At 43.7% G+C, this 26,229-nt stretch overlaps 1 protein-coding gene across 1 annotated transcript in view; it reads right to left on the reverse strand.

Annotated features, from left to right (window-relative positions):
- Window positions 1-6,383: 6,383 nt before the first annotated feature.
- TMC2 (transmembrane channel-like 2) overlaps window positions 6,384-26,229 on the reverse strand; it is a 110,240-nt gene continuing 90,394 nt past the window's right edge. Inside the window, exons 17-20 of the mRNA XM_011943351.1 lie at window positions 24,198-24,323; window positions 12,672-12,750; window positions 11,079-11,196; window positions 6,384-7,034 (exon numbers count right to left, since the gene is read on the reverse strand). Of these exons, the coding sequence (XP_011798741.1) occupies window positions 6,817-7,034; window positions 11,079-11,196; window positions 12,672-12,750; window positions 24,198-24,323 (541 nt within the window). The 3' untranslated portion in view covers window positions 6,384-6,816. The remainder of the gene's footprint in view (window positions 7,035-11,078; window positions 11,197-12,671; window positions 12,751-24,197; window positions 24,324-26,229) is intronic.

The raw sequence follows: 26,229 nt of genomic DNA on the forward strand, positions 1-26,229 counted from the left end.
TATTTTTTTTTTTTTTTTCTGAGACAGAGTCTTGGTTTGTCACCCAGGCTGGAGTGCAGTGGTGCCATCTTGGCCTACTGCAGCCTCCACCTCCCGGATTCAGCCTCCTGAGTAGCTGGGATTACAGGCACCGGCACCACACCGGCTAATTTTTGTATTTTTAGTAGAGACAGGGTTTCACTGTGTTGGCCAGGCTAGTCTCAAACTCCTGACCTCGTGATCTACCCACCTCAGCCTCTCAAAGTGCTGGGATTACAGATGTGAGCCACCGCTCCTGGCTGATTTTTGTATTTTTAGTAGAGATGGGGTTCACCATGTTGGCCAGCCTGGTCTCAAACTCCTGACCTCAGGTGATCTGCCTGCCTTGGCCTCCTAAAGTGAAGGGATTACAGGCATGAGCCACTGCACCCAGATCTTTTGCCTATTTTTTAATTGGATTATTATGTTTTTTCCTTAAAGAGTTGTTTGAGCTCCTTATGTGTTCTAGATTTTGGATTTTTGAATTAGGGATGCTCAAACTGGTAAGTATTATGCAAATATTCTAAAATCTGAAAAAAGAATTCGAAATCCAAAACACTTGCTGGTTCCAAGCATTTTGGATAGGGGATACTCAACCTGTACTAACCCGTGACCTCTGACTTCAGAGACTTTGTAATCCTGGGAGACTGAATATAATCAGGTGCTAAGATGCAGTTGTAGCAAGCTGACTGGAAGACAATTTGGCCCAGAGTTCCTGAGGTAGACTTCATAGCAAGAAGGGATTTAGGTATTCATAGAAGAGTGTGTAGGTCATTTAGAGATGGAGGATGGAAAGATGGTGGAAGTAAAAGCCAGAAACAAGAGAAGAACCTGCTAGAGGTGTAAAATGCAACCTGGTCAGTAGTTGGACAAAAGACTGAAGGATCTAGAATGTAAGAAACCTTGAATGAAAGTCAGGATGAGTGGTTTGGGTTTGATAAGACTCTTGCTTTTCCATTAAGCAGTGTTTGGAGATTAATTTGGAGGGAATGTGCAGGACAAATTGCCCACAGGGCTCCCACTGAGCAAATGTCCTGCGGGGACAGCAGGGCTGAGTGGGAGCTGTGAGTTTCCCAGATGTGCTCCAGGTTCCACCTTAAAGCCAGGTGGCACATGGGGCCTATTTCTTTTTCTCTGTCCATAAGACTCTTCGCCCATTGGGAAGAACCATACAGTATATCATCTGACCTTTTTCATTTAGATCAGCCTATGGCTAACTATGTCATTTTGGTGTACATTAGCCCAGGGTTTTTACTCTGGCAACACTGATAGGGACCTATGGAAGTGGAATGTGCTATTTAAATTTCAGTGCCAGGCCATGCACGATGGCTCACGCCTGTAATCCCAACACTTTGGGAGGCCGAGGTGGGTGGATCACTTGAGGCCAGGAGTTCGAGACTAGCCTAGCCAACATGGTGACACCGCATCTCTACTAAAAATATAAAAATTAGCCGGACGTGGTGTTGGGTGCCTGTAATCCCGGCTACTTGGGAGGCTGAGGCAGGAGAATCGCTTGAACCTGGAAGTTGGAGGCTGCAGTGAGCCGAGATCACTCCACTGCACTCCAACCTAGGTGACAGCGAGATTCCATCTCAAAAATAATTAATGAATGAATGAATTAATTAATTAATTCAGTGACTTGGGAGAGCTTCGGGAAAGGAAATTGCATGAAACTACCACAAGAGGGTGGCACTTTATACTCATTTTGTGAGTGAGAAAATGCTCATATAAAATTTAAAAGGCTTTCTAGCAATTCCTGGGCTCTTTTCTCAAAAGTGGAAAGAAACCCTGCAACATTCTTTGGCAGTGAGTTACATGTATACGCAACATTTCTTTATAAAGACACAGAAGAATGGAAGGCACCTTGGGAAGGTGGTTTAGCCCAGCATTCCTTGTCTTTTTTGGCAATGATGACGTGGCAGCTTCTGCAGCCTGGCCGTTGATTAGGATTATAGGGCACAGGGTGCTGTTGTGTTTATCCGCCGAGCCCGAGGGTGTTAGATCTTATCCATGCCTGTGATGATAGCTGTTATTTATTGAGTACTTAGCATAATGCTTGGTACGTTACAGTCTTACCTCCATCAACTTGTTGAATCTTCACAGACAGATTTGGAGTTTGGTTTTATATGGCCCATTTTCCAGACACAGTTCAGTGATAGAGTTTTCTATATCCTCTATATACCTCATCTACCCCAACTATGACCTTGGGCCTTTCTTCATGTTTTTCAAACTACTACTACATTGAAAGATAACGTATCTGGCACAACAGTGCAGACAGTTGTCTTTAATAGCAATCCTCACACTCTAAAAACAAACCTGCTTAGAAGATTTGATGGTACTCACACACCTGGTGATTTTGCCATTGAAAATTATACTTCAGTTTTTATTCCCTAGGAATCAAAAGGGATACAGTTCCTATCTTAGTTTTGTTTATTTTTGGTTTTGAGACAAGGTCCCTCACTCTGTCACCCAGGCTGTAGTGCAGTGGTGTTGTCTTGGCTCACTGCAACCTCTGCCTCCTGGGCTCAAGCGATCCTTCCCGTCTCAGCCTTCTGAGTAGTTGGGACTACAGGCATGCACTGGCTAATTTTTGTATTTTTTGTAGAAATGGGATATCACCGTGTTGCCCAGGCTTGTCTCTGTCCCGTCCTGCAGGACAGTCGAACGGACCCTGGAAGGGGGAGTGGGAATGGAGGAGACAAGAAAACACGAGAAATGGAGACAAGACAAATAGCCTGATCAAGTCTCGTTTAATGGTGGCAGTGCAATGCCTTATATAGGCTGGCAGGGGAAGAGGTTGGGCCAGGGCGGTGACGGGGGCTGGGTTTTCTCAAATTACAATCGCGCATGCGCCATTAATTGGTATTTTTCCCGGGCATGGAATTGCGCCTGCGCTGTAGGCTGCATTATCTTCCTGGGCGCGAAAAAGTTTGGCGCGCGCGGGAAAAGTTGTTAATGAAGAACCCGGAAATACGCCATCTTGTCTCTGATGATATGGAGCTTAAGCAACAGAAGCCGCGGCAATTTCCGGGCCTCACGGCTCCGGACAGTCTCGAACTCCTGGGCTCAAGTGATCCACCTGCCTCAGCCTCCAAAATGCTGGGGTTACAGGCGTGAGCCACCATGCCTGTCCCCTATCCTTAGTTTTAAAGGCATCTCTTGAAAACAGCATATAGGATTTTAAAATCTCCATCAGATAGTCTTTGCCTTCTATCTAGAAGTTTAGTCCATTTGCATTTATTCTAATTCCTGATATAGTCTGGTTTATTTCTTTCATCTTATATGCTTTATATTTGTTGTGCTATTTTTGTTTATATGCCTTTTTCTTCCCGTTTTGGAGGCACTATCAACCTAATGCCACCTTTTTTTTTTTTTTTTTTTGAGATGGGGTTTTGCTCTTTTTGCCTAGGCTGGAGTGCAATGGCACGATCTTGGCTCACCACAACCTCTGCCTCCCAGATTCAAGCGATTCTCCTGCCTCAGCCTCCTGAGTAGCTGGGATTACAGGCATAAGCCACCATGCACAGTTAATTTTGTATTTTTAGTAGAGACAGGGTTTCTCCATGTTGGTCAGGCTGGTCTTGAACTCCTTACCTCAGGTGTCTGCCCTCCGCAGCATCCCAAAGTGTTGGGATTACCGGCGTGAGCCACTGGGCCTGGCGTAATGCCACTTTTAATTAAAATTTCCACTGAAGGATTAAAAAAAAGTAAAAAAGAAGACAAAAATGGGTGTAATTCTGTGATTCTGAAAGTCTTTTTTTTTTTTTTTTTTTTGAGACGGAGTCTCGCCGTGTTGCCAGGCTGGAGTGCAGTGGCATGATCTCAGCTCACTGCAACCTCTGCCTCCCGGGTTCAGGAGATTCTCCTGCCTTAGCCTCCCGAGTAGCTGGGACTATAGGTGTGCACCACCACACCCAGCTGATTTTTGAATTTTTGGTAGAGACAGGGTTTCACCATGTTGGCCAGGCTGGTCTCAAACTTCTGACCTCAAGTGATCCACCCACCTCGGCCTCCCAAAGTGCTGGGATTATAAGCATGAACCACTACACCTGGCCAGAGTTTTCTTGATAGAGGTCTTGTAATTTGAATTAGAAACTTTTCTGTTAAAATATGTCCACAAATTCTTTGATAACCCTCCCTTCAAGAAGTGAAGCCTAATTCCCTTCCCTTCCAGTGTGAGCCAGACTTAGTGACTCAGTTCTAATGAGTAAAAGTGGTGGAATTGATAGTGTGACTTCTGAGACTAGGTCATAAGAGGCATTGGGCTTCCTCCTTGCCCTCCCTCTCCAATCACTTGCTCTGGGGGAAACCAGCAGCCATGTTGTAAGGACACCCAAGCAGCTCTATGGAGAGGCCCACATGGAGAGTAACCACGGTCCCCTATCAATAGCCAGCAAGGAACAAAAGCCTCCTACCAGTAGTCATGTGTGAGCCATGTTGAGAGCAGATCTTTCAGTCCCAGTTAGACCTTCCAATAATTGTAGCCCTAGCTGAGAATTTGACTGAAATATCCAGAACCACATCTGCCTGGTTAAGCCACTCCCAAATTTATAACCCACAGAACAGAAACCACGTACAATAATACATAATTGTTTATTGTTTTAGGCTGTTATGTTTTGGGAATAATTTGTTATGCAGCATTAGATAACACATACATTCCATCACATAAAATTACACTTCCTCAGATCAGGATGGTTTGTTTGTGTTTGTGGTGGGTATTTATGTGTATTAGTAACCAGTGGAGGCCTGACAGTAATCACTAGGGGACCAATGGCTCAGGCAGGCAGAGTGTTCCCTTCCTCAGGGCTTGGCATTCTAATGCAGAAGGCCAGGTGTTGGTGTGGTGGCCATCTTGGGGCCTTCTGGTCCTGAGTGGTTGGGTTACAGTGCCAGGATCCCTGTATTGAGGCCTCAGGTAGGTTAGCTTGGGGGAAGGCATATGACACACAGGCAGTTTTGGATTTAGAAGTTGGACCTGGGTTCCATGGAAATCAGGCATTGCAGCATCTTCGTTAGCCTTGCCAGGAGATAGATTGGTGTGAAATAATTTATCCTGTTTCTCCTGGTCACGTGTCCCTATTATTCCATTGCAGTTCGTATATGTGAAGTTTTGGTGCTGGATTGAGAAGGGAAAGGATTTGGGAGGGAAGTTAGAAATTATTTTAATTGTACAGCTTTTGAAATTGCTGTAAAATTCTTCATCTCTCTACCAGGGCTTTACCTGACTTTCTGGGTCTGGAGGATTCTCCTGAGAACCCCTGGGGACCTCGTTGGGTGGTGGCTGTAACAGCTGATGAGGTTAAGGTGGCAGACTCTCTTTAGAATGCTCAGAGACATGGGGGAGAGGGTCCCTTGATCCTGAGGCCACACTGCTCACCTGGGTCTGGGAGCACAGAGTGGAGGAAAGGAAGGTGCTGTCCGCAAGATAGCTGGGCTGTTGCAGAGTCCTGGACTGCGACTCCTACTGTATCAAGGCTCTGCCCTTGTCATCAAGGCCTTCTTAATGGTCTGGCCCCCTGCTTCTTCCCCCTAAGAAATATTCTGCATAGAACCATGATATGACACTAAGTGAACATAGAATCCCCAGAGACAATGCTCTGCATTGTACCTTTTGCAAAACTCTTCAAAGAAACCATCTTCAAGGTCCCTTGTACAATAATCAGGTTATCAAATTCCTTTTAGAATTTGGTGCAAAAAAGAGATTTTTCTGCCCTGGGTAAGGCAGGTTTCCTTCCAAGATAAGAGACACTGGGCAGCTCAGTTGCTCCTGTGATTCACTGTTAGGAGGCTACACTCCATGTTTTGTGCTCCATGGTGTGAGCTTCCCTTGGGCTGGGTACTGGGGTATCAGCAGTCTTCCCACCAATCCCACTCACCATGACTGGTCTTTGGTCCATTTACCTTTATTTTCATTCACTTTCATTTATTTATTTATTTGTAGAGACAAGGGTCTTGCTATGTTGCTCAGGCTCGTCTTAAACCCCTGGCCTCCCACTTCAGCCTCTTAAAGTGTTGGGATTACAGGTGTGAGCCACCACTCCTGGCCAGACTTCTTGTTGTTGTTAAGACAGGGTCTCACACAGTTGCTCAGACTGGAGTGCAGTGACATGATCTTAGCTAACTGCAACTTCTGCCTCCTGGGCTCAAGTGATCTTTCTGCCTCAGCTTCCTGAGTAACTGGGATGACAGGTGCGTACCACCATGCCTGGCTAATTTTTTTTGTAGAGATGGGGTTTTGCCACATTGCCCAAGCTGGTCTTGAACTCCTGGGCTCAAGCGATCCACCCACCTCGGCCTCTCAAAGTGCTGGGGCTACAGGTGTGAGCCACTGTGCCTGGCCTGGACCTTCCATTTAAACCAGCTCACTTCCTCTGGATTGAGAAATGTAGGCCCTTCCGCATCCGCCTCCCAGCTAGGGAAGCTGGCAGAAACCTGTGTCCTAAACTGTGTCCCGTGGAAAAAGTCTATGAGGGTTGTCATGGCCCTTCCCCAACTCCCAAAATCTGGAGGCGACGTCAACCACTGCGAGTGTGGGGTTCAGAGCTGTCTGAACCAAGATATTGGTGAGGGCAGTTAGTGCAGAGATGCCTCCAGCTTCCCTAAAAGACAGGTGAAGCCACTGTCTTCCTCCTTTGGTAGCTGACAAGGGCCTGAAGGAATGAAAGTTCACGCATTCCAAGAGAGGAGAGAGAGCATGTATCTGAGAGGAAAGAGGGGAGAGAACCTCAGTTTGGTATGTGTGAAACTGGGGAACTTGAGGATCAGCCCCAGGTTGGAGGCTCCTTGGAGTCCCAGCCATCAGTGCGGAGGTCTCTGAGCACTCTTCCCAGAGGCTGACCTCCACAGATGAGTCTGAGATGGGGCGTGGCCAGAATCTGGTCCAACTCCAGGGGGCCGAGATATAGGAAGGTGTCCAGAGGCAGGCAGCGTGGTCCTGCTGGCAGAATTGGAGGTTCCAGGACCCTGAGCCTTCTTGTCCATGGCCTGGCTTTGGCTGGCAGAGGGAGGCGTGGTCTCTGGAAAATGAACGAAGACAAGAAAGAGGAAATGGGAGATTTTGTACAGGTTGCATTGGAGCTCTCTGGAGCCGCCCTGAGGTGTGTGTAGGTTTTAGTCCAGTTGGTGATGTGAGAGCTGTCAGATGGTGCTTAGCTGTCTCGGGGTCACCTTGGCCTGGCTTTTGCATAAACACATCTGTTGGAGGAGTGTGGTCTGCTGGCTAGAGAACTTGATTTTGTACAAAAAATTAGCCGGGCGAGGTGGCGGGCGCCTGTAGTCCCAGCTACGCGGGAGGCTGAGGCAGGAGAATGGCGTAAACCCGGGAGGCGGAGCTTGCAGTGAGCAGAGATCCGGCCACTGCACTCCAGCCCGGGCGACAGAGCGAGACTCCGTCTCAAAAAAAAACAAAAAAAACAAAAAAAAAAACTTGATTTTGAACCCTGACCTTAGGCTAGACTCTCTGATCCCAGGTTTTCTAGAGTATAAAATTGGGACAAGAATAACAGCAGCTTTGCAGGGTGACTGCCAGGGTCAAATGTGATGATGGAAGGGAAGGGCTGTGGGAATTGTTTGGAATCAGATCTACTTTCTGATCCTTCATTAACTTGTTTCCTTCCCCTCCTCTAACTCCAAGTTAGGGACAGTGACTGCTCTCTACTAAACCCAGTCCCTCTTGTTCTGGGACAGAGAAATGGGCTCTGGTTCCCTTGTGGATAAGTGTGGCCGATGCTGGAGTTCCAGGCTTTGATGGGACCACATCCAGGTGTGTCCCCTAAGCTCTTCCCCTTGCACTAGCTTGATGCAGGCAGAGCCACAAGATGGAAGGAGCCAGGGTCCCCATATCAGCACTTGTGGCTGTCAGGTGAAAACACCCAGTTTGAACTTTGTGTTGAGTGAGAAGTGAACTTTTATGGTGTCTGAGCCACTAGCCATTTTGGGTCTCTTTGTTGCAGCAGCTAGTATCATTTTATTATAGCTAATACTTAGTAATAATAAATAAATAAAATTCCAGTTACTAAGAAATTGGAATGCTTGTACAAAAAAAAAGTTCAGGCAGTGGCTCATGCCTGTAATTCCAGCACTTTGGGAGGCCATTTGAGGTGGGTCACTTGAGGCTGATCATTTGAGGTCAGGAGTTTGAGACCAGCCTGGTCAACGTGGTGAAATCCCATCTCTGCTAAAAATACAAAAATTAGCCAGGCATGGTGGCAGGTGCCTGTAATCCTAGCCACTCAGAAGGCTGAGCAGGAGAATCGCTTGAACCTGGGAGGCAGAGATTGCAGTGATCAGAGATTGCGCCACTGCACTCCAGCCTGGGCAATAGAGTGAGACTCTGTTTCAAAAAAATAAAGTTCGAATTCCTAAACTGTCAGTCATTCCTTATGCATCTCATTCACTTCTTACATCCAAGACTAAAGTGTGTGCGTGCAGATACTGTTTAATTTTAAAACAGAGATGATTGGAAAATGGGATCACCTCAGAGATGGTCTGTTTCAACTTGAACTTTCCTCACTCCTAATTTGAGATGGTCTATGATCACTCTGCTTTGAAGCCCCAGGATATTTTCACTTGATCTTAGCCAAAAGGCCGAGAAGCAATAGCCCCAAGATACTTTCTTGGGAACTTTTTATGTGGACTTTTCTCACTCTATTATTCTAGATATTCCAGTGCTTCTCTTTTCAGAGAATATAAATTATAGCACACATTGCTTAAAGATGCAGATACATTCTGAGAAATGCATCATTAGGTGATTTTGTTGTGTGACCATTATAGAATGTACTTACCCAAACCTAGGTGGCATGGCGTGTTATACACATAGGCTATATGGTTTAGCCTATTGCTCCTAGACTGTAAACCTGCACAACACTCACTGTACTGAATACTTTAGGCAGTTGGAACATAATGGTAAATATTTGTATATCTAAACATAGAAAAGGTAGAGTGTATGAAAGATGACAAATGGTAAACCTGTCTAGGGCACTGACCATGAATGGAGCTTGCAGGACTGGAAGTTGCTCCAGGTGAGTCAGTGAGTGAGTGATGAGTGAATGTGAAAGCTTAGGACACCACTGTCACTGCTGCAGACTTTATAAACACTGTACACTTAGGTTACACTCAATTTACAAACATTTTTTCTAGACCAGGCACGGTGGCTCAGGCCTGTAATCCCAGCACTTTGGGAGGCCTGAGGCGGGTGGATCATGAGGTCAGAAGTTCAAGACCAGCCTGGCCGACATGGTGAAACCCTATCTCTAGTAAAAATACAAAAGATTAACCAGGCATGGTGTTGGGCACCTGTAATCCCAGCTACTCAGGAGGCTGAGGCAGGAGAATCACTTGAGCCCTGGAGGTGGAGGCTGCGGTGAGCCGAGATCACACCACTGCACTCCAGCCTGGGTGACAGAGCGAGACTCCATCTCAAAATAAAAAAAAAAAAGTTTTCTTTCTTCAATAATAAACCTTAGCTTATTGTAACTTTTCTATTTTATAAACTTTTAAATTTTAAAAAACATTTTGTCTCTTTTATAATAACAGTTGACTTAAAACACAAATACAGTGACCACCTGCACAAAAATATTTTTTCTTTATATCCTTATTTGATAAGCTTTTTCTGTTTTTAAACTAAGAATTTTTTTCTTTTTATTTTTTAAATTTTTCTTGTTAAAAACTAATATACAACACATACATTAGCCTAGGTCTACAAAGAGTTGGGATCATCAATATCACTGTCTTCCACCTCCACATCTTGTCCCACTGGAAGGTCTTCAAGGGCAATAACACACATGGAGCTGTCATCTCCTATGATAACAATGCCTTCTTCTGGAATGCCTCCTGAAGGACCTGCATGAAACTGTTTTTTGTTTTTTGTTTTTTTTTTTGAGACGGAGTCTTGCTCTGTCGCCCAGCCTGGAGTGCAGTGGCCGGATCTCAGCTCACTGCAGGCTCCGCCTCCCGGGTTTATGCCATTCTCCTGCCTCAGCCTCCCAAGTAGCTGGGACTACAGGCGCCCGCCACCTCGCCCGGCTAGTTTTTTTTTTTTTGTATTTTTTAGTAGAGACGGGGTTTCACAGTGTTAGCCAGGATGGTCTCGATCTCCTGACCTCGTGATCCGCCCGTCTCGGCCTCCCAAAGTGCTGGGATTACAGGCTTGAGCCACCGCGCCCGGGCGAGGCTGTTTTATAGTTAACTGTTTTTTATATAAGTAGAAGGAATCTACTCTAAAGTATAGTATAGTAAACACATAAGCCAGTAACACAATTATCATTATCAAGTATTCTGTACCGTATATAATTGTATGTGCTAGACCTTTTTTTTTTTTTTTTGAGACGCAGTCTTGCTCTGTCGCCCAGGCTGGAGTGCGGTGGTGCAATCTTAGCTCACTGCAAGCTCCACCTCCCGGGTTCATGCCATTCTCCTGCCTCAGCCTCCCGAGCAGCTGGGACTATAGGTGCCCGCCACCACGCCCGGCTAATTTTTTGTATTTTTAGTAGAAACGGGGTTTCACTGTGTCAGCCAGGGTGGTCTTGGTCTCCTGACCTCGTGATCCGCCCGCCTCAGCCTCCCAAAGTGCTGGGATTATAGGCTTGGGCCTGGCCTAGACTTTTATATAACTGGCAGCTCAGTAGGCTTGTTTACATCAGCTCACAACAAAGACATGAGTAATGTGTTTTGCTACAATGTTGACAGTTACGTCACTTGGCAATAGGAATTTTTCAGCTCTATTATAATCTTATGGGGCCGCTGTATATGTGTTCTATGGTTGATCCAAATGTTATTAAGGGGTGTATGACGGCACTACTGCCAGCTGGTATTCATTGACTCATTCTCTGTGCCAGGAATTCTGGTAGGCACTTTACATGCATGATTTCATCTCATCTTCACCATCCCATGAGGCAGGTGCTGTGATTGACCCCTATATTCACCTGCCCAACTTCATCAGCTAATAATTGTTAGGATCCTGATTTCAATCCCAGAACAGTCTGATTTCACACTGTTTCATAGGCTCTTTACACCTTTCCATGTGGCCTTGTAAAACATAATCATCATGACAAACAGCTTACCTTCCTTGGTGAGTTGGAGCTGGGTGGCGTTTTTGGAGCTGCTTTTAGGTGTGTCCCCTGAATCTCTGGCTGTGGCTTTGCCTTTCACAGATTTGTGGCTCTTCTCAACTTCACGGAGCTGCAGGAAATAATGAACTGTTGGTCCTGGCCCAGGAAATGGGTATTTGAGGCTCAGAGGTGCTGAGAGTGATTTTTTTTTTTTTTTTTGAGACAGAGTCTCACTCTGTTACCCAGGCTGGAGTGCAGCAGCATGAAGTTGGCTCACTGCAACCTTTGCCTTCTGGGTTCAAGCGATTCTCTGGCCCTCAACCTCTCAAGTAACTGGGATTACAGGTGTGCACCACCATACCTGGCTAATTCTTGCATTTTTAGTAGAAATGGGTTCACCATGTTGGCCCGGCTGGTCTTCAACTCCTGACTTCAGGTGATCCACCGGCCTCAGCCTCACAAAGTGCTGGGATTACAGGTGTGAGCCACCATGCCTGGCCTGTTTTTAGTTCTTGGTAACTACCTTAAACTGCCTGTTACTGGTCCTCACAACTGATTGGACAGGGCAGCCTGAGGCTCTCAGATTCACACAGCTATTGAAGGAACATGTGGCCAGAGGACAGCAACCCTTCCAATCTTCTATTTCAGTGGTTTTCTGTACCTGGGCAGGAGCCCAGCGAGATTAACAGAAGAAGGGGCTTGGCACGGTGACTCATGCCTGTAATCCCAGCACTTTGGGAGGCTGAGGCGGGTGGATCACGAGGTCAAGAGATGGAGACCATCCTGGCTGACATGTTGAAACCCCGTCTCTACTAAAAATACAAAAATTAGCTGAGTGTGGTGATGCATGCCTGTAGTCCCAGCTATTTGGGAGGCCAAGGCAGGAGAATCACTTGAACCTGGGAGGCAGAGGTTGCAATGAGCTGAGATCGTGCCACTGCACTCCAGCCTGGTGACAGAGCGAGACTCCATCTAAAAAACAAAAACAAACAAAAAAAAAAACAGAAGAAGGTGTGGATGGGGGGACCAGTAGCAAGACAGATGAGATTCATTCCAGAAGAGGGACAGAGAAAGCAAGGACAGGGCTTAGGGAGGGTTAGGGTCTGAATTTTAGGGTGTGTGTGTGTGTGTGTGTGTGTCAGGAGAGAGCAGTCAGAAGTAGGGTATCAGCTGGGATGTTGAGAGAGTCTTCCCACATGTGAAGGAGACTCTGGAGATCTTTTAGGCTAAAGGGCACAAGAAATACGTCATTTTTGACAACATTTCTTTTAGTATTTAAATGTTCACTTGAATCTGTAGGAATTGTTGTGGGTGCTGGCTTTTTCTGTATGGGCGTTGGTTGAACTCACTGAATTTCTCCTGTTCTTTAGCAGCCTCTCGACATTTAAGTCATTATTGTCACAAATCACCAAATAGCCTCAATAATATAAATGCATGCTGTTGAATCTCACAAGGCTACTTCCTATAATACAGATATTTTGGGATTTGGTTTAGAAGAAAGCCATTTAGATAACACAGCTGGGCTCACACAGCAAATTAGCAAAAACCAAAAACATGATTTCTTTTTACCCTCCAGGATGAAGGGTAAACTTCCAACAGACTCACCGCTTGGATTTTCTTCCTCAGCTGGGCATTAGCTCGGGAAAGGCTTTTGGAAACTGAGTTCAGGTAGTAAATGGCCAAGCTGCAAGAGAAAAGCATGCCTCCTATGGTCCTGTGATCTTGGCAGATGACAGGAGCTGGGCGCCTTTCTTGGAGAATCAAGGCAGGATTCCTGGAATAGTTACTGAGGCTTTGGGTGGAGGGTGGGTGTCCTACCATCTTTTCTCAGTGTGGAGAAGGTCCTGGATGCCCCTGCATCCTCTCTATTTCATTACACGTGGGCAGGGCTACATAGCTCTAGCTCTGAGAGTGCTCAGTTAAGGTTGGCTGGAGGAATCATCCCTCTTCTGGGAAATCTGAGGTGGTCAGAGGGTGGCAGGGTTTACTGACTGCAGAAGAAGCTGGTCACATTTCCTGGGCATCTGTCCTGTGCCAAGCTCTGTGCCATGTGCACAATCCACCCCCACCCCACCCCATCTCATTGACTTTGATGAAAATACCATGAAGCAGAGAATAGACTTCTATGTTTAAAGACCTGGGTCCTGGGACTCAGTGAGGTTAAATAATTTGCCAAGGTCACCCCACCCATTAGTACTCTTTGCAGCCCACATTGGAAACCAATACTTTTTCTACAATTTTCAAATCCTGAGAGGGGAGAGGTGGAGGTGTTAAGAGACCTGTTCTAAGTTTGCCTAAGAAGCACAATTGCAGACACTCTGAAGGCCTTCTGCTCAGAGTGCCCTAGCATGTCTGGCCCTGACCTTATGGGTTTTAGAGTCCAGCCCCCATAGGCTCACTGGGTGTCTGGGTGTCCTTTGAGGCTGCAGCCCAGGCTTTCTTTTCACAGGACCTAAGGTCTGGGGTTATGACTACACAGGACACACAAAAGCCAGGGTGCCACCTGTGGTGGATGCTTTGCCAGCCTATTATCTGCTAGCTTTTAATGTCCATCCTTATTAGTAGTTTTTCTCCATGACTTTCAAGCCTCAGCTGCTCCAGCTTTGGTCTCCAGAACCTTCCCTCTCAGGGCTAGGCCATCCATAGCTGCCTCAGTAGAGACTGTGAGCCCTCTCCAGCCAGAGAAGAGGAGTCCCATGGTCCTTGGGGCAGGGTGTAGGTCAGAGGCTGTCAAGTGTGCCTTCTGAAGCAAGGATTCAGAGAACTGTGGGTGAGGGGAGGAAAGAATAAAGGACAGGTGAAGAGACCAATTTCTGTTATGTAAGGCTGTTACTCTGGGCCAGGCCTTGCCATTCACCTAATTAGCCCATTTTTTTAAGGGAGGAATCAGAGGTCAGAGAGGTGACTTGTCTGGCTCAAGATCACATGCCCAGCAAATGGTGGATAAAATGCTCGTGGGTGGCTATGTACCTCCCAAGGTTGTTTCCAAGTTTAGCGTTTCTCCTTGGTGCCTTCAGGGTCAGGTTTGGTGTCTGGGTTTCAGAATTTCTCCAGGAGGGCACAGGGCAATCCAAGTGGTCACTATCATGTCATCCCTGTCATGCCAGCAGCAGAGGAAATTGGAAATCAAGGATATAAAACAACATGCAAGTGTTTGCTGTTGGCAATGACAGTATTCAGGGCACAGAGCAGACCTTCAAGAATGGGCGTTACATGAATAGATGAATAAATGAAAGGATTCTACATTCACTCCGGCCCCCTTAGGGCCCTGGAGTCTCTGTGAGTCTATGTTCATTTTCAGTAAGCTACCAGAGAGGGTGCTGAAGGAGAGGCACCATTGCAGAGTATGGAGCTCCAGTTCCCCTCCAGGCTGGCAGCCCTTGAGCAGCAGCCAGGAAACTGACCACAGGGTTGGGGGAGTCTGGTTTCATCAGACTATCCTAGAGCTGGAGAGCCCTGATGGGGAGCAGCCATTTCTTGAAATACTTTTTGGGAATTTCAAACCATAAACAGACAGAGACAAGGAGATATTTCTAAGGAACAACAAAGATGATAGTCAAAGAGGGAAGGTTTTAACAAAGTCTTTAAGCCCATCCAAGGCTAAAGTTCAATTGGATGTCAGCAAAATTGGCAAAGATCTATGAAAATCCTCTCTTCCTTAAAAGCAGTAAGAATGCCAGCAAAAATAGAATCAAATTTTTTCAGAACTCAAAATTAACCAAACATTTGCAGCAAATCTAGGGAGTGTCTTTTCTTTTCTTTTCTTTTTTTTTTAAGGCAGAGTCTCACACTCCCCAGGATGGAGTGCAGTGGTGCAATCTTGGCTCACTGCAACCTCTGCCTCCCGAGTTCAAGCAATTCTCCTGCCTCAGCCTCCCAAGTAGCTGGGATTACAGGCGCTCACCACCACACAAAGCTAATTTTTTGTATTTTTAGTAGGGATGGGGTTTCACCATGTTGGCCAGGCTGGTCTGAAACTCCTGACCTTGTGATTTGCCTGCCTTGGCCTCACAAATTGTTGGGATTATAGGTGTGAGCCACTGCGCCCGACCTGGGAGTGCCTTTTCAAGGAAAACAGCTAAATCTCAGAACAGTGAGTTTTGCAGCATCTAAGTTGCCTCGTATCCCCTCTCCTACCCAGTTCTGTAGTAGGTTTGAAAACCAACAGCCCAAAATTTTGGTGAAAATCAGTAACCTGGCAGTCAGTGGAGGAGGTAGAATGGATTTGGAGCACCTTACAATTCTCATACCCAGAGAATTTCATTATTTGATTTATCCAGTGGTTGATACTACTCGCAAGGCTATCTTTATTTAACCTGGCTCAGAGCCCAATCAATGTGAACAACCTTTTCTCTGAGATTGGCAAAAGCAATCAGAGGCAATTGTTGAACATCATGGCTGTGTGAAGTGTTGCATGACAGCTGGGGCAACAATAGGCTAACCAAAAAGCTTAAAAGGAGAACTGGGGAATCAGATGTCCAATGGGGGCTTTAAAACACTTTGAAATATTCCTGGGAATCTAGAGAACTGTGTGCATGATGTGTAAGGCTCTGTGCCTGTCCAGGGCTGTTTGTATGTCCAAGAAAGACTTGAGAAGGCCCTAAGCTCTCACCTCTGGTAACCTTGAGTCTCTGAACAAGCAATCAGTGAGAGCTAAGGTAGAGTTGTAAACTGCCTGGTTGAATGTTGAAGGCATACCCCAGTACATATACAGAGCCTCTTGGGAAATACTGGGAGTCTTACTGGTTCCAGACATGTAAGAAAATCTCTGTCCAGTCAGTAGGTGACTACTAAGCTAACAGAGCACAGACTTTAGTGGCCACACACAACAAAGAAAACAGACTTTACATAATTAGTTCAGAAAAGCTACTAAACAAGAATAACAGCAACAATTGTAACAACAAACAGCAACAACAACAAGTGCCTGGAAGGGAGGATAACCTGATTTCCATGGCTGCCATATAATATTATTTAAGATATCCAGTTTTCAACAAAAACTAGTAAGACATGGCTGGGTGCGGTGGCTTACGCCTGTAATCCCAGAACTTTGGGAGGCTGAGGTGGGCGAATCACGAAGTCAGGAGTTCAAGACCAGCCTGGCCAACATGGTGAAACCCTGTCTCTACTAAAAATACAAAAAATTAGCTTGACATAGTGGCAGATGCCTGTAATCCCAGCTACTCGGGAGGCTGGGGCAGGAGAATCACTTGAGCCCAGGAGGCAGAGGTTGCAGTGAGCCGAGATCTTGCCACTGTACTCCAGCCTGGGCAACAGAGCGAGACTCTGTCTCAAAAAACAAACAAACAAAAAACACTAGTAAGAAATACAAAGAAAAAAGAAAGTCTGGCCCATACACAGGGGGAAAAGTAGTCAATAGAAACCATTCCTGAGGAAACATCAATGCTGTATTTAAGAGACAAAGACTTTAAATCAGTTATGTTAAATACGATCACAGAATATGATCAAAGAATTATAGAAAACCATTTCTAAAGAACTGAAAGTATCAAAATGATGTCTCACCAAATAAAGAATTTTAGCAGAAATAAATAAATAAAAGAACCAAATAGAAATTCTGGAGTTGAAATCTACAATAACTGAAATAACACATCTCCTGGAGGTTCCCAACATATCTGAGTTGACAGAAGAAAAAACCAGCCTGGCCAACATAGTGAAACCCATCTCTACTAAAAATACAAAAATTAGCCAGGTGTGGTGGTGCATGCGTGTAATCCCAGCTACTCAAGAGGCTGAGGCAGGAGAATTGCTGGAACCTGGGAGGTGGAGGCTGCAGTGAGTCGAGATTGCCTGGGTGATAGAGTGAGGTACTGTCTCGGAAAAAAAAAAAAAATCAACGAACTTCAAAATAGATTAATTGAGATTATCCAGTCTGAAGAACAGACAGAAAAAAGAATGAGGTAAAATAACAGAGCCTATGGGACAACATCAAATGTATCAACACATGCCTAATGGGAATCTGAGGAGGAGAGGAAAGACAGAAAGGGTCAGAAAGAATATTTGAATAAATAATGACTATTTTTAATCAGATTTCATCCCCAAATATGATGAAAAAAATATTAATTTACACAGGAAACTCAACAAATTCCATTCAGGATAAACTCAAAGAGATCTATTCCTAGACATATCATAGCAAATTGAAAAAAAAAAGCCATAGTCAAAGAGAGAATCCTGAAAGAGAGAAACAAATAATCATATACAAGAAAGCCCCAGAAAGATTAACAGTCCATTGTTTTTCCATATAAACCATGGAGGCCAAATGGCAGTGGGATGACATATTTGAAGGATTGAAAGAGAAAGACTATCAACCAAAAATTCTAAATCCAGCAAAACTGTTCTTCAAGAATGAAGGAGAAATTAAGTCATTCCCGGATAAAAACTAAGAGAGGTAATCACTAGCAGACCTACTCTGTAAGAAATGCTAGAGGGAGTTCTTTAGGTGAAAACAAAAGGACACTAGACAGTAACTTGAATCTACACAAAGAAATAAGAGTACTCATAAAGGTAACTACATGGGTTAATATAAAAGTTAATATCAACATAGTCTTTGTAACTTTTTTCAAAGTTTGAAACTTTGTAACTTTTTTTTTGTAAAGATGTAATTTGTATGGCAGAAACAACCTGAAGGAGAGAGGAGGAAATGAAGTTGTATAGGAACAAGGTTTTTGTATACTATTATAATTAAGTTGGTATTAATCCAAAGTAGTTTGTTATAAGATATTAATTGCAATCTCCAGGGCAATCACTAAGAAAATAACTAAAACAAAATATAGTAAAAGAAATGACAAGGGAACTAAAATTATATACTAAAATCTTTAACCCAGAAGAAGGCAGTAATGGAGGAATAAAATAACAAAAATACATAAGACATATAGAAAACAGCAGACATAAATGCTAACTTATTGGTAATTAAATGTAAATGAATCAAACACTCCATATAAAAAGCACAGATTGACAGAATGGGTAAACACTATGCTTCAGCTATATGCTGTTCCAAAGAAGCACACTATATTTTATTTCATTTATTTATTTAGAGAGAAGGTCTCACTGTCACCCAGGCTGGAATGCAGTGGCACAAACATGGTTCACTGCAGCCTCAACCTTTTTGGTTCAAGCAGTCCTCCACCTTGGTCACCTCCCAAGTAGCTGGAACTACAGGCACGTGCCACCACACTCAGTTAATTTTTAAAGTTTTTGTAGAGATGGGTCTTGCCATGTTGCCCAGCCTGGTATCAAACTCCTGGGCTCAAGCAATCTTCCTGCCTCCCAAAGTGCTGATATTACAGACATGAGCCACCACACCCAGCCTAAAAAGGCACACTTCAGATTTTTAAGGTAAAAATAGATTGAAAGTAAAAGGTAGAGACAAATGGGATTGTTTTTTAATTGTGAAAGGGTCATTTCATCAAGAAAATGTAACAAGTAAAAACATATATGCACCTAACAACACAGCCTTAAAACATATAAAGGAAAAACAGAATTTAAGGGAGAGAGAATGGACAATCCAATAATAATAGTTGGAAATTCAATGCTTTACCTTCGGTAATAGAAACAAGTAGAAGGTCAACCAGAAAATAGTAGACTTGAACAACTCTAAAAGTTCTTTCCAATGCCATCAACTCCTTTTCTTGAGCCTTGAATTTATCAAGGCTCAAGTTCAATATTTATTGTCTTCTACAATCCTAATCCCTTCTTCGTCTAAATATTTTTTGGACTTATTATTTGTCGTAGTTTTAAAGTCTTACTGATTAGATGTTTTAGATTCAGTCTCAACGCATATTTGAAAGTGGTACCTTATTGTCTGCATTAGGGATCAGCAAACTTTTTCTGCAGACTGCCAGGCAATAAATATTTTAGTCTTTCTAGACAATACATTCCTTATCACAACAAGTAAATTTTGTCTTTTTTTGTGAAAAACAGTCATAGATAATAAATAAATGAATGAGCATGAATGTGTTCCAATAAAACTTTATTTAACAAAATCAAATGTGGTCTGGATTTAGCTTGTGGACTATAGTTTGATGACCCCTGGTCTACACCAAAGGAAAAAGATTCTGGCATAGATAGCCATTATACAGGCTGTTTACCGCATAAAAGGCACTTGACTAAGGGGGTGACGGCTGAAATCTATCCATATTCTGTTTGTCAAATGTGCCCCTTGGCATGGGCCTACCTCTGTCTGAAGGAGTGGGCACCTTTAAAAAATTTGCACAAGGTACTATATGGGCTAGTGGTGGTCCTAAATTCACCACCGCCTTTTGAGGTCACATTTTTTTTTTTAAACTTCTGTAAGAAATCAATAATCAGGAAAGTTACTCCACTTTCCTGATTTCCTGATTTCTTTTACCTGTGTTACAATGACTTACATTCCCTGGTTGTTTTCTTCCTTATTTCATGAATACACTTATCTCAGCCCTCCAAAATAGCAGCACTGTGCTTAACTGAAAACGTTAAAAGCACTCCCCACCCTGTAAATGCAGGAAAACTACAAAAATATATTTTATCACCAAATATGAATTAGCTTGTTTTTCCCATGGAAGCTACTAATTAATCCTACAGAGGAAAAAAAGAGATCTAAGAATTAAATAAAATATAACATTTTCATTGTTTACAAATGAGAAAATGACCTGGAAGATTCAAGAACTTTGGTTGAGTAAATATTATAAACAATACACTCGTAGGGTGACTGTATTAGCCTGTTTTCATACTGCTTTAAAGAACTACCCAAGACTGGGTAATTTATAAAGGAAAGAAATTTAATTGACTCACAGTTCAGCATGGCTGGGGAGGACTCAGGAAACTTACCGGTGGAAGGTGAAGGGGAAGCAAGGCACCTTCTTCACAAAGTGGCGGGAAGGAGAAGTGCCGAGCAAAGTGGAAGAGTCCCTTATAAAACCATCAGATCTTGTGAGAACTCACTCACTATCACAAGAACAGCATGGGGGAAACTGCTTCCATGAACCAATTACCTTCACCTAGTCCCTCCCTTTAAATGTGGGGACCGTGGGTATTACAGTTCAAGAGGAAATGTGGATGGGGATACAAAGTCTAGGTATATCAGTGACTGAATACAAAATTTATATATAGAAAATAAATAACATTTACATAGAAAAACAAAAACTAGTGAGAAAGTGTGAAGAAAGAGCTACCCTAATTTGGTATAAAACATAAAACAAATGAAATGCAGAGGAATATAATAAGAAATGTGCATGAAATTTATGAAGAAAACTTAAAAATATTATTGAGGGACATAAATGAACAAATGATAAGGAATATGGTATTCTTGGATTGGAAAACTTAACAACATAGGCATGCCAATTCTTTCTGGTTTTTTTTTTTTTTTTTTTTTTGGAGACAGTCTTGCTCTCTTGCCCAGGCTGGAGTGCAGTGGCGTGGTCTTGGCTCACTGCAACCTCTGCCTCCTGAGTTCAAGTGATTCTCCTGCCTCAGCCTCTCAAGTAGCTGGGATTACAGGCACACACCACCACAGCTGGCTGATTTTTGTAGTTTTAGTAGAGACAGGATTTCACCGTGCTAGCCAGGCTTGTCTCGAACTCCTGACCTCAGGTGATCTGCCTGCCTTGGCCTCCCAAAGTGCTGGGATTACAGGTGTGAGCCACCATGCCCGGTCTTCTTTCTAACAAAAATAATCAGATTATTTTTGTTGTTGTTTTGGTACTAGGCAACCTCACCCTGTGGAAATCAAATAAACAAAGAGAGCAAAGACTTCTTTTTCTGGTCTTGACTGAGGGACTTGTATTGGTCCAGCTCTGCAGAGAAAAACAACTGTAAATGCTGAGCAAAATTTACAAAACTGTAGTTTAAGACATGGGAGAGGGACAAAACAGGCAGACTAAAGGGGCTGGAAGCTTGAGAGAAGGGAAGCATATGAGGTGATCTCTACATTCCTCCAGGGTTTCTCCCTGAGAGTATTTTCCAATTTGCGACCCAGAAGCAGAGTCCAAGCAGAAAGTGGAAATCCTACAATGTGGAGAAGACGCAGGTCAGAGTTAATTACTGCCAGAGTCTTTGGAACTTGAGGGACAGAATCCCAGAGAAGAACAAATTGCTGATAAATAAGCCTGACTCTGCTTACATATTGCCCTCAAATGATTGACCAATTCTTCAGTTGCTTCAGGAAGCCCAGAAGAAAATGACACCAGGGAGGCTGAAGAGCAGAGCAGAGATTTCACAGTGGCTGTAGCAGTACTACTGGAGAAAGAGAATAAGCAAAGACTGCAGAATTGGGAAAAGAGAGAATGGGTTTCAAGCCCTGCCAAGGTAGAGGGTGTTGGAGGCGGAAAGAATGAGGGTTGTGATCAACTCAGTATACCACTGGAGGCTATATGAGTAAACAGCAAACTGTTCTTATGAATGCAGGATGTTGGCAAGCTGACAACTATGTCGACGCCCAGAAGGAATGCTGAGGGCAGTCACACCCTAGGCACAGTGTTTCTTGTGATTAGGCACATCTGAGGCCTGTTAGCAATGATGTGAACCCGTGATCAATCAAGCAGCAATGATGTGAACCCGTGATCAATCAAGCAGCTGACCAATCATTACCTCCTTCTCCCTGCTCTTTCTACCCAATAAATATGAATGGCTGTAGAAGCTCAGGGCTGCCTTTGCTTACTAGAAGCAAGGAGTTCCCTGACCCCTTCTTTAAAACAAATCCTTTTTTCTTTGTCTTCATTTCTGTGTTTGTCCTCCTTCGTTCAGTCCTGTAGTAACCGTCACAGGAGGGAATTGGTAAACACCGCAGGCTTTCAGTTGAGACCCCTAAAAGACTGTGCTCAATAGTAAGGATCATGTTGTATGAGTAAGGTTAATGTCTTGGAAATAGGGTGAAACTGAAATAAATTAGCCCTGAGAAAGCCCAAAGCTAGCAATGGCAAACTATTTTCCAAAGATGGCCACAATACTATGACTCCCATCTTACGTGTGCTTCTAGAATCTTGCCATTGCATCAAGAGATGAGTCTATATTTCTTTCTCTTGAACCTGGGTATCCCTTTGTGATTGCTCCAATAGAGTATGGCAGGAGTAAGTAAAGATGCCATGTATATCCACTGCATTCTCTTGGGATGCTTGCTCTTGAAACTCAGCCACCATGCTATGAGGAAGCCCAAGCAGCTTGTGGGAAGGAAGTGAGGTCCCTTGTTGAGTTTCCAGCTGATGGCTGGTGCCAGCTGGCCAGTGATGTGAGTGACCATCTTGAAAGTGGACCCTCCAGCCGAGCTGACCCAGATGATGTTGAGTAGAAAGGAAAAGAATGATTCCTGCTGAATCCTACCCAAATTGCAGATTCATTAATAAAATATTATTTTTCAATTTTGGGGTTGATAATAGATAGCTAAAACATCAAGCCTTGACAGGATTAAGTGATCTCCTAGTATTTCATTTGCCTTTCCGGAAAAACCCATCCCTTTGGGGAAAGATAACATTATTCATAGCCTCTATAATTTTTCATCCACATGTCTGAAATCTGGTAAAAATTACATGCCATGCTAAAAGTAGAGCTGATGATAAACAAGAGGAAAACAAATGACAACAAAAATACACCCAGGTGGTTCAGATATTGGAATATCAGACTGGGATTTTAAAAATAATTATAATCACTATGTTCAAGAAAATAGAAAGTTGGAGAAGTTCACCAGAGAGTTGGAATTTATAAACAACAGTCAAAAGGAAATACAACCACTTTGGAGAGCAATTCTCTAAGATCTAAAAAGATTGAAGAAACACATGCTGATGACCCAAAATTCTGCTTCTCGATGTCCACCTTAGAGAAACTCGGAATCATGCAAGGAGATATATACAAAATGTTGGCTGCAGTGCAGTTTGCAATAGCTGAAAACTGGAAACAGCCTAACTATCCCTAAGCAGAGGAATGAATAAACTGTGGCTTATTCCTGCAATGGAACATAGAAGAGCCTTCAAACGTGTGCTCATGTATCCACATGGATAAATCCCCCAACATAATGTTGATTGAGGAAAAGCATGTAATGTGAGTCATTCATGAAAAGGTTTAAAACTCTGGAAACAGTAGTATACACACATGATTAAAAAGTACAAAATATGCAGGGGAACAAATATACTCTGAATAATAGTTACCTTTGGGGAGGGAGGAAGAAAGAAGGATTGGGTGGGGCTTGAAGTGCATCTGTAATGTTTTATTTCTATTAAGAAGAAAGATAAACCTGAAGTAAATATTGCAAAATGTTCACATCTGTTGAATCTTGTGATAGTGTACATGGTTGTCTGTACTCATTTGTATGCTGGGAATATTTCATAATTTAAAAAAGCATGCCAAAATATATTTTTTTAAAGAAAGAAAAATGCTAACATTTTTACTAGCACATTTTTTGATGGCAGCAATTCCAATCCAAGACTCTGGCTTCCTGCTTTTCTTCCCTAGTTCCTTCCTTGAGCATTTACTATTTGTGTGCTATGCTCTAGGCATTAGGCTGGCGCTGGGGATACAGAGACTTTCAAACTTGTTCTCTAACGGTTATTGAGGGGCACAGTGATGAAGGAACCAGCTTGTTCCAGTGCATAAGCTGCTCAATCGAGTAGTGCTGTGGGCCCAGCCAGGATCAGGCTGAATCACCGTCCAGCTTCCTGAGAGGCTCAGAGCCCACAGGTCTTTGATATTTCTAGTGAGCATTTTAGTGGGAGTTGTTGCAGATAATGTCAGAGCTCACCCAAATTTTCAGTTGCTCCGAAAGACTTGCACTTGCTGGTGCCTTCATCTCTGTTACCAGAAGCTTCCCTTCCATCTTGGACCCCTCACTCACACCCCTTGAAGCCATTTTACCCATGAATGACGCTGGGAGCTGGTCTACAAATGCCCCGGATCCTTTGCCCTTAGTGGGGGATAAGTCTGAGGCATACTGCCTCCCAGAATCCTTACCGTGATAACCATGCACTTTCCTTTCCCTTCCTTATCTCAAGTCCTCACCCCCTCCCCAGTAAAATACTTGCGCTTGAATCTTCATCATGGAGTCTGCTTCTGGGGAGTGCAGACTAAAGGCAAGATGAAAAGGACCTGCCAAGGAAGTCTCAAATTCAAGGAGAGGTTTCCGTGGGGTGGAGCCATGGGTCCTGGCTAACTTACAACATCAGCAGGATGGCTGGGATGATCAGGCCTGGATTGGCGAGGAAAGCAAAGATCTTGCCCAGGAAGGTTGGGAAATCATTTTCAATGGTCTCTTGGAGGACATCATACATTCTGTTTTTCCCACTAGAAAAAGGAGAGGACACATTATAATATGCCGCCAAGTGCCTGTGGCATTCACAACTGTATCCTTGCCCCCTCAACCAGGTCCAGGACTGCTGCTTGCCACTGCTTTCCTGGAAGAACCAGAGCTCTGCTCCAAATGAACTGCAAGTAAAAAATTCTCCTTGAGGGGCTGCCATTCTGGCTAGGGTGACAGCTTGTCGGCACATGGCTCACGAGCTTTCTATCCTAAGTAACTTACAACCTCTCAGTCTTCACTGGTCTTTTGTGTCTGACACCTTCCTCAGCCAGAAAAAAATGGTTTTTTTCTGATATACTCTAACTGGAGAAATTGCCTGTGTTTTAGCTACCAGACCAACATGGAGCTTCCTTTGGGCCTGGAAACAGTTCTGCAGAAGCTGATGTGCTGGACAACCTGAGTGTCTCTCAGAAATACCTAGAATTAACCTACAGATTTTAAGTCTAGGAGATATTGGATCACCTAGGACAGGCTCCTGGACAGTTTGCAACTGTAATTTTTATTTTTTTGAAATACCTAAGAACCATTATGCAGATTTACTTCTACAAATGCTGGCCGAGAGCCTCCTGGATTCTACGGCTCTTGGTTGGTAATTTTGGTGCCAAGAGGTAGAATATGGAGTTTGAAATTCCTGGTTTAAATCCTTGCTCCCCTATTTATTACTTGTGAGACACATGGACAATTACTCTCTGTCTCTGTTTTGTTTTGTTTTGTTTTGAGATGGAGTCTCACTCTGTCGCCCAGGCTGGAGTGCAGTAGTGCAATTTCAGCTCACTGCAACCTCCACCTGCAGGTTCAAGCAATTCTCCTGCCTCAGCCTCTCGAGTAACTGGGATTACTGGTGAGTACCACCACGTCCGCCTAGTTTTTTGAATTTTTAGTGGAGATGGTGTTTCACCATGTTGCCCAGGCTGGTCTCGAACTTCTGACCTCAAATGATCCGCCCTCCTTGGCCTCCCAAAATGCTGGGATTACAGGCGTGAACCACCGTGCCCGGCCTGACAGTTATTCTCTTTTTGCTTCATATCCTGCCCTGGTTCTTCCCACAAAAGCTGTGCTGTCTGATGTGGCTATTAAAAGTAAAAATTAAGATGAAGTAAAAGTTAAAATTCAGTTTCTTAGTTACACATTTCAAGTGCTCAGTAGTCATATGATTAGTAGCTGCTCTGTTAGAAATGCAGATATGTAATGTTTTCATCATTATAGTACGTTCTATTGGATGTCCAATATCTGCAGAAGTTCAATACCTTTGGGCAAGATATTGAAAACTTCTCTGCCCCAGTTTCCTCATCTGTATAATGTAATATAATAATACTATAGTATAATATGGTATTTTAAGTATAATAATTGTATTTATCTCAGAAGATTGTTTAGAGGATATAGATGAGAATTGATACAAAACATTGAGTATGGTGCTGTTAAGTTTTAAGTGCCCTTTGACAGTTTGCAGCTAAACATTTTCTGTGTAAAGTATAGATGAGGAGTTGACCAACAATGGCTCCTGGACAAATTCAGCTTGTTACCTGTTTTCTTTTTTCTTTCTCTCTCTTCCTTTCCTTCCTTTCCTTCCTTCTTTTCCTTCCCCCCTCCCTTCCTTCCTTCCTTCCTTCCTTCGTTCCTTCCTTCCTTCCTTCCTTCCTTCCTTCCTTCCTTCTTTCTTTCTTTTTTCTCTCTTTCTGTCTTACAGAGTCTCTCTCTGTTGCCCAGGCTGGAGTGCAGTGGTGCAATCTTGGCTCACTGCAACCTCTGCCTCCGGGTTTCAAGCAATTCTCCTGTCTCAGCCATGGGAGTTTACACACAATGCCTGATGGATTACAGGCAGGCACCACTACACCTGGCTAATTTTCGTATTTTTAGTAGAGAGGGGGTTTCGCCATGTTGGCCATGCTG

The sequence above is a fragment of the Colobus angolensis genome, unplaced genomic scaffold (genome assembly GCF_000951035.1).
Source record: "Colobus angolensis palliatus isolate OR3802 unplaced genomic scaffold, Cang.pa_1.0 Scaffold219, whole genome shotgun sequence".
Classification (NCBI taxonomy): domain Eukaryota; kingdom Metazoa; phylum Chordata; class Mammalia; order Primates; family Cercopithecidae; genus Colobus; species Colobus angolensis.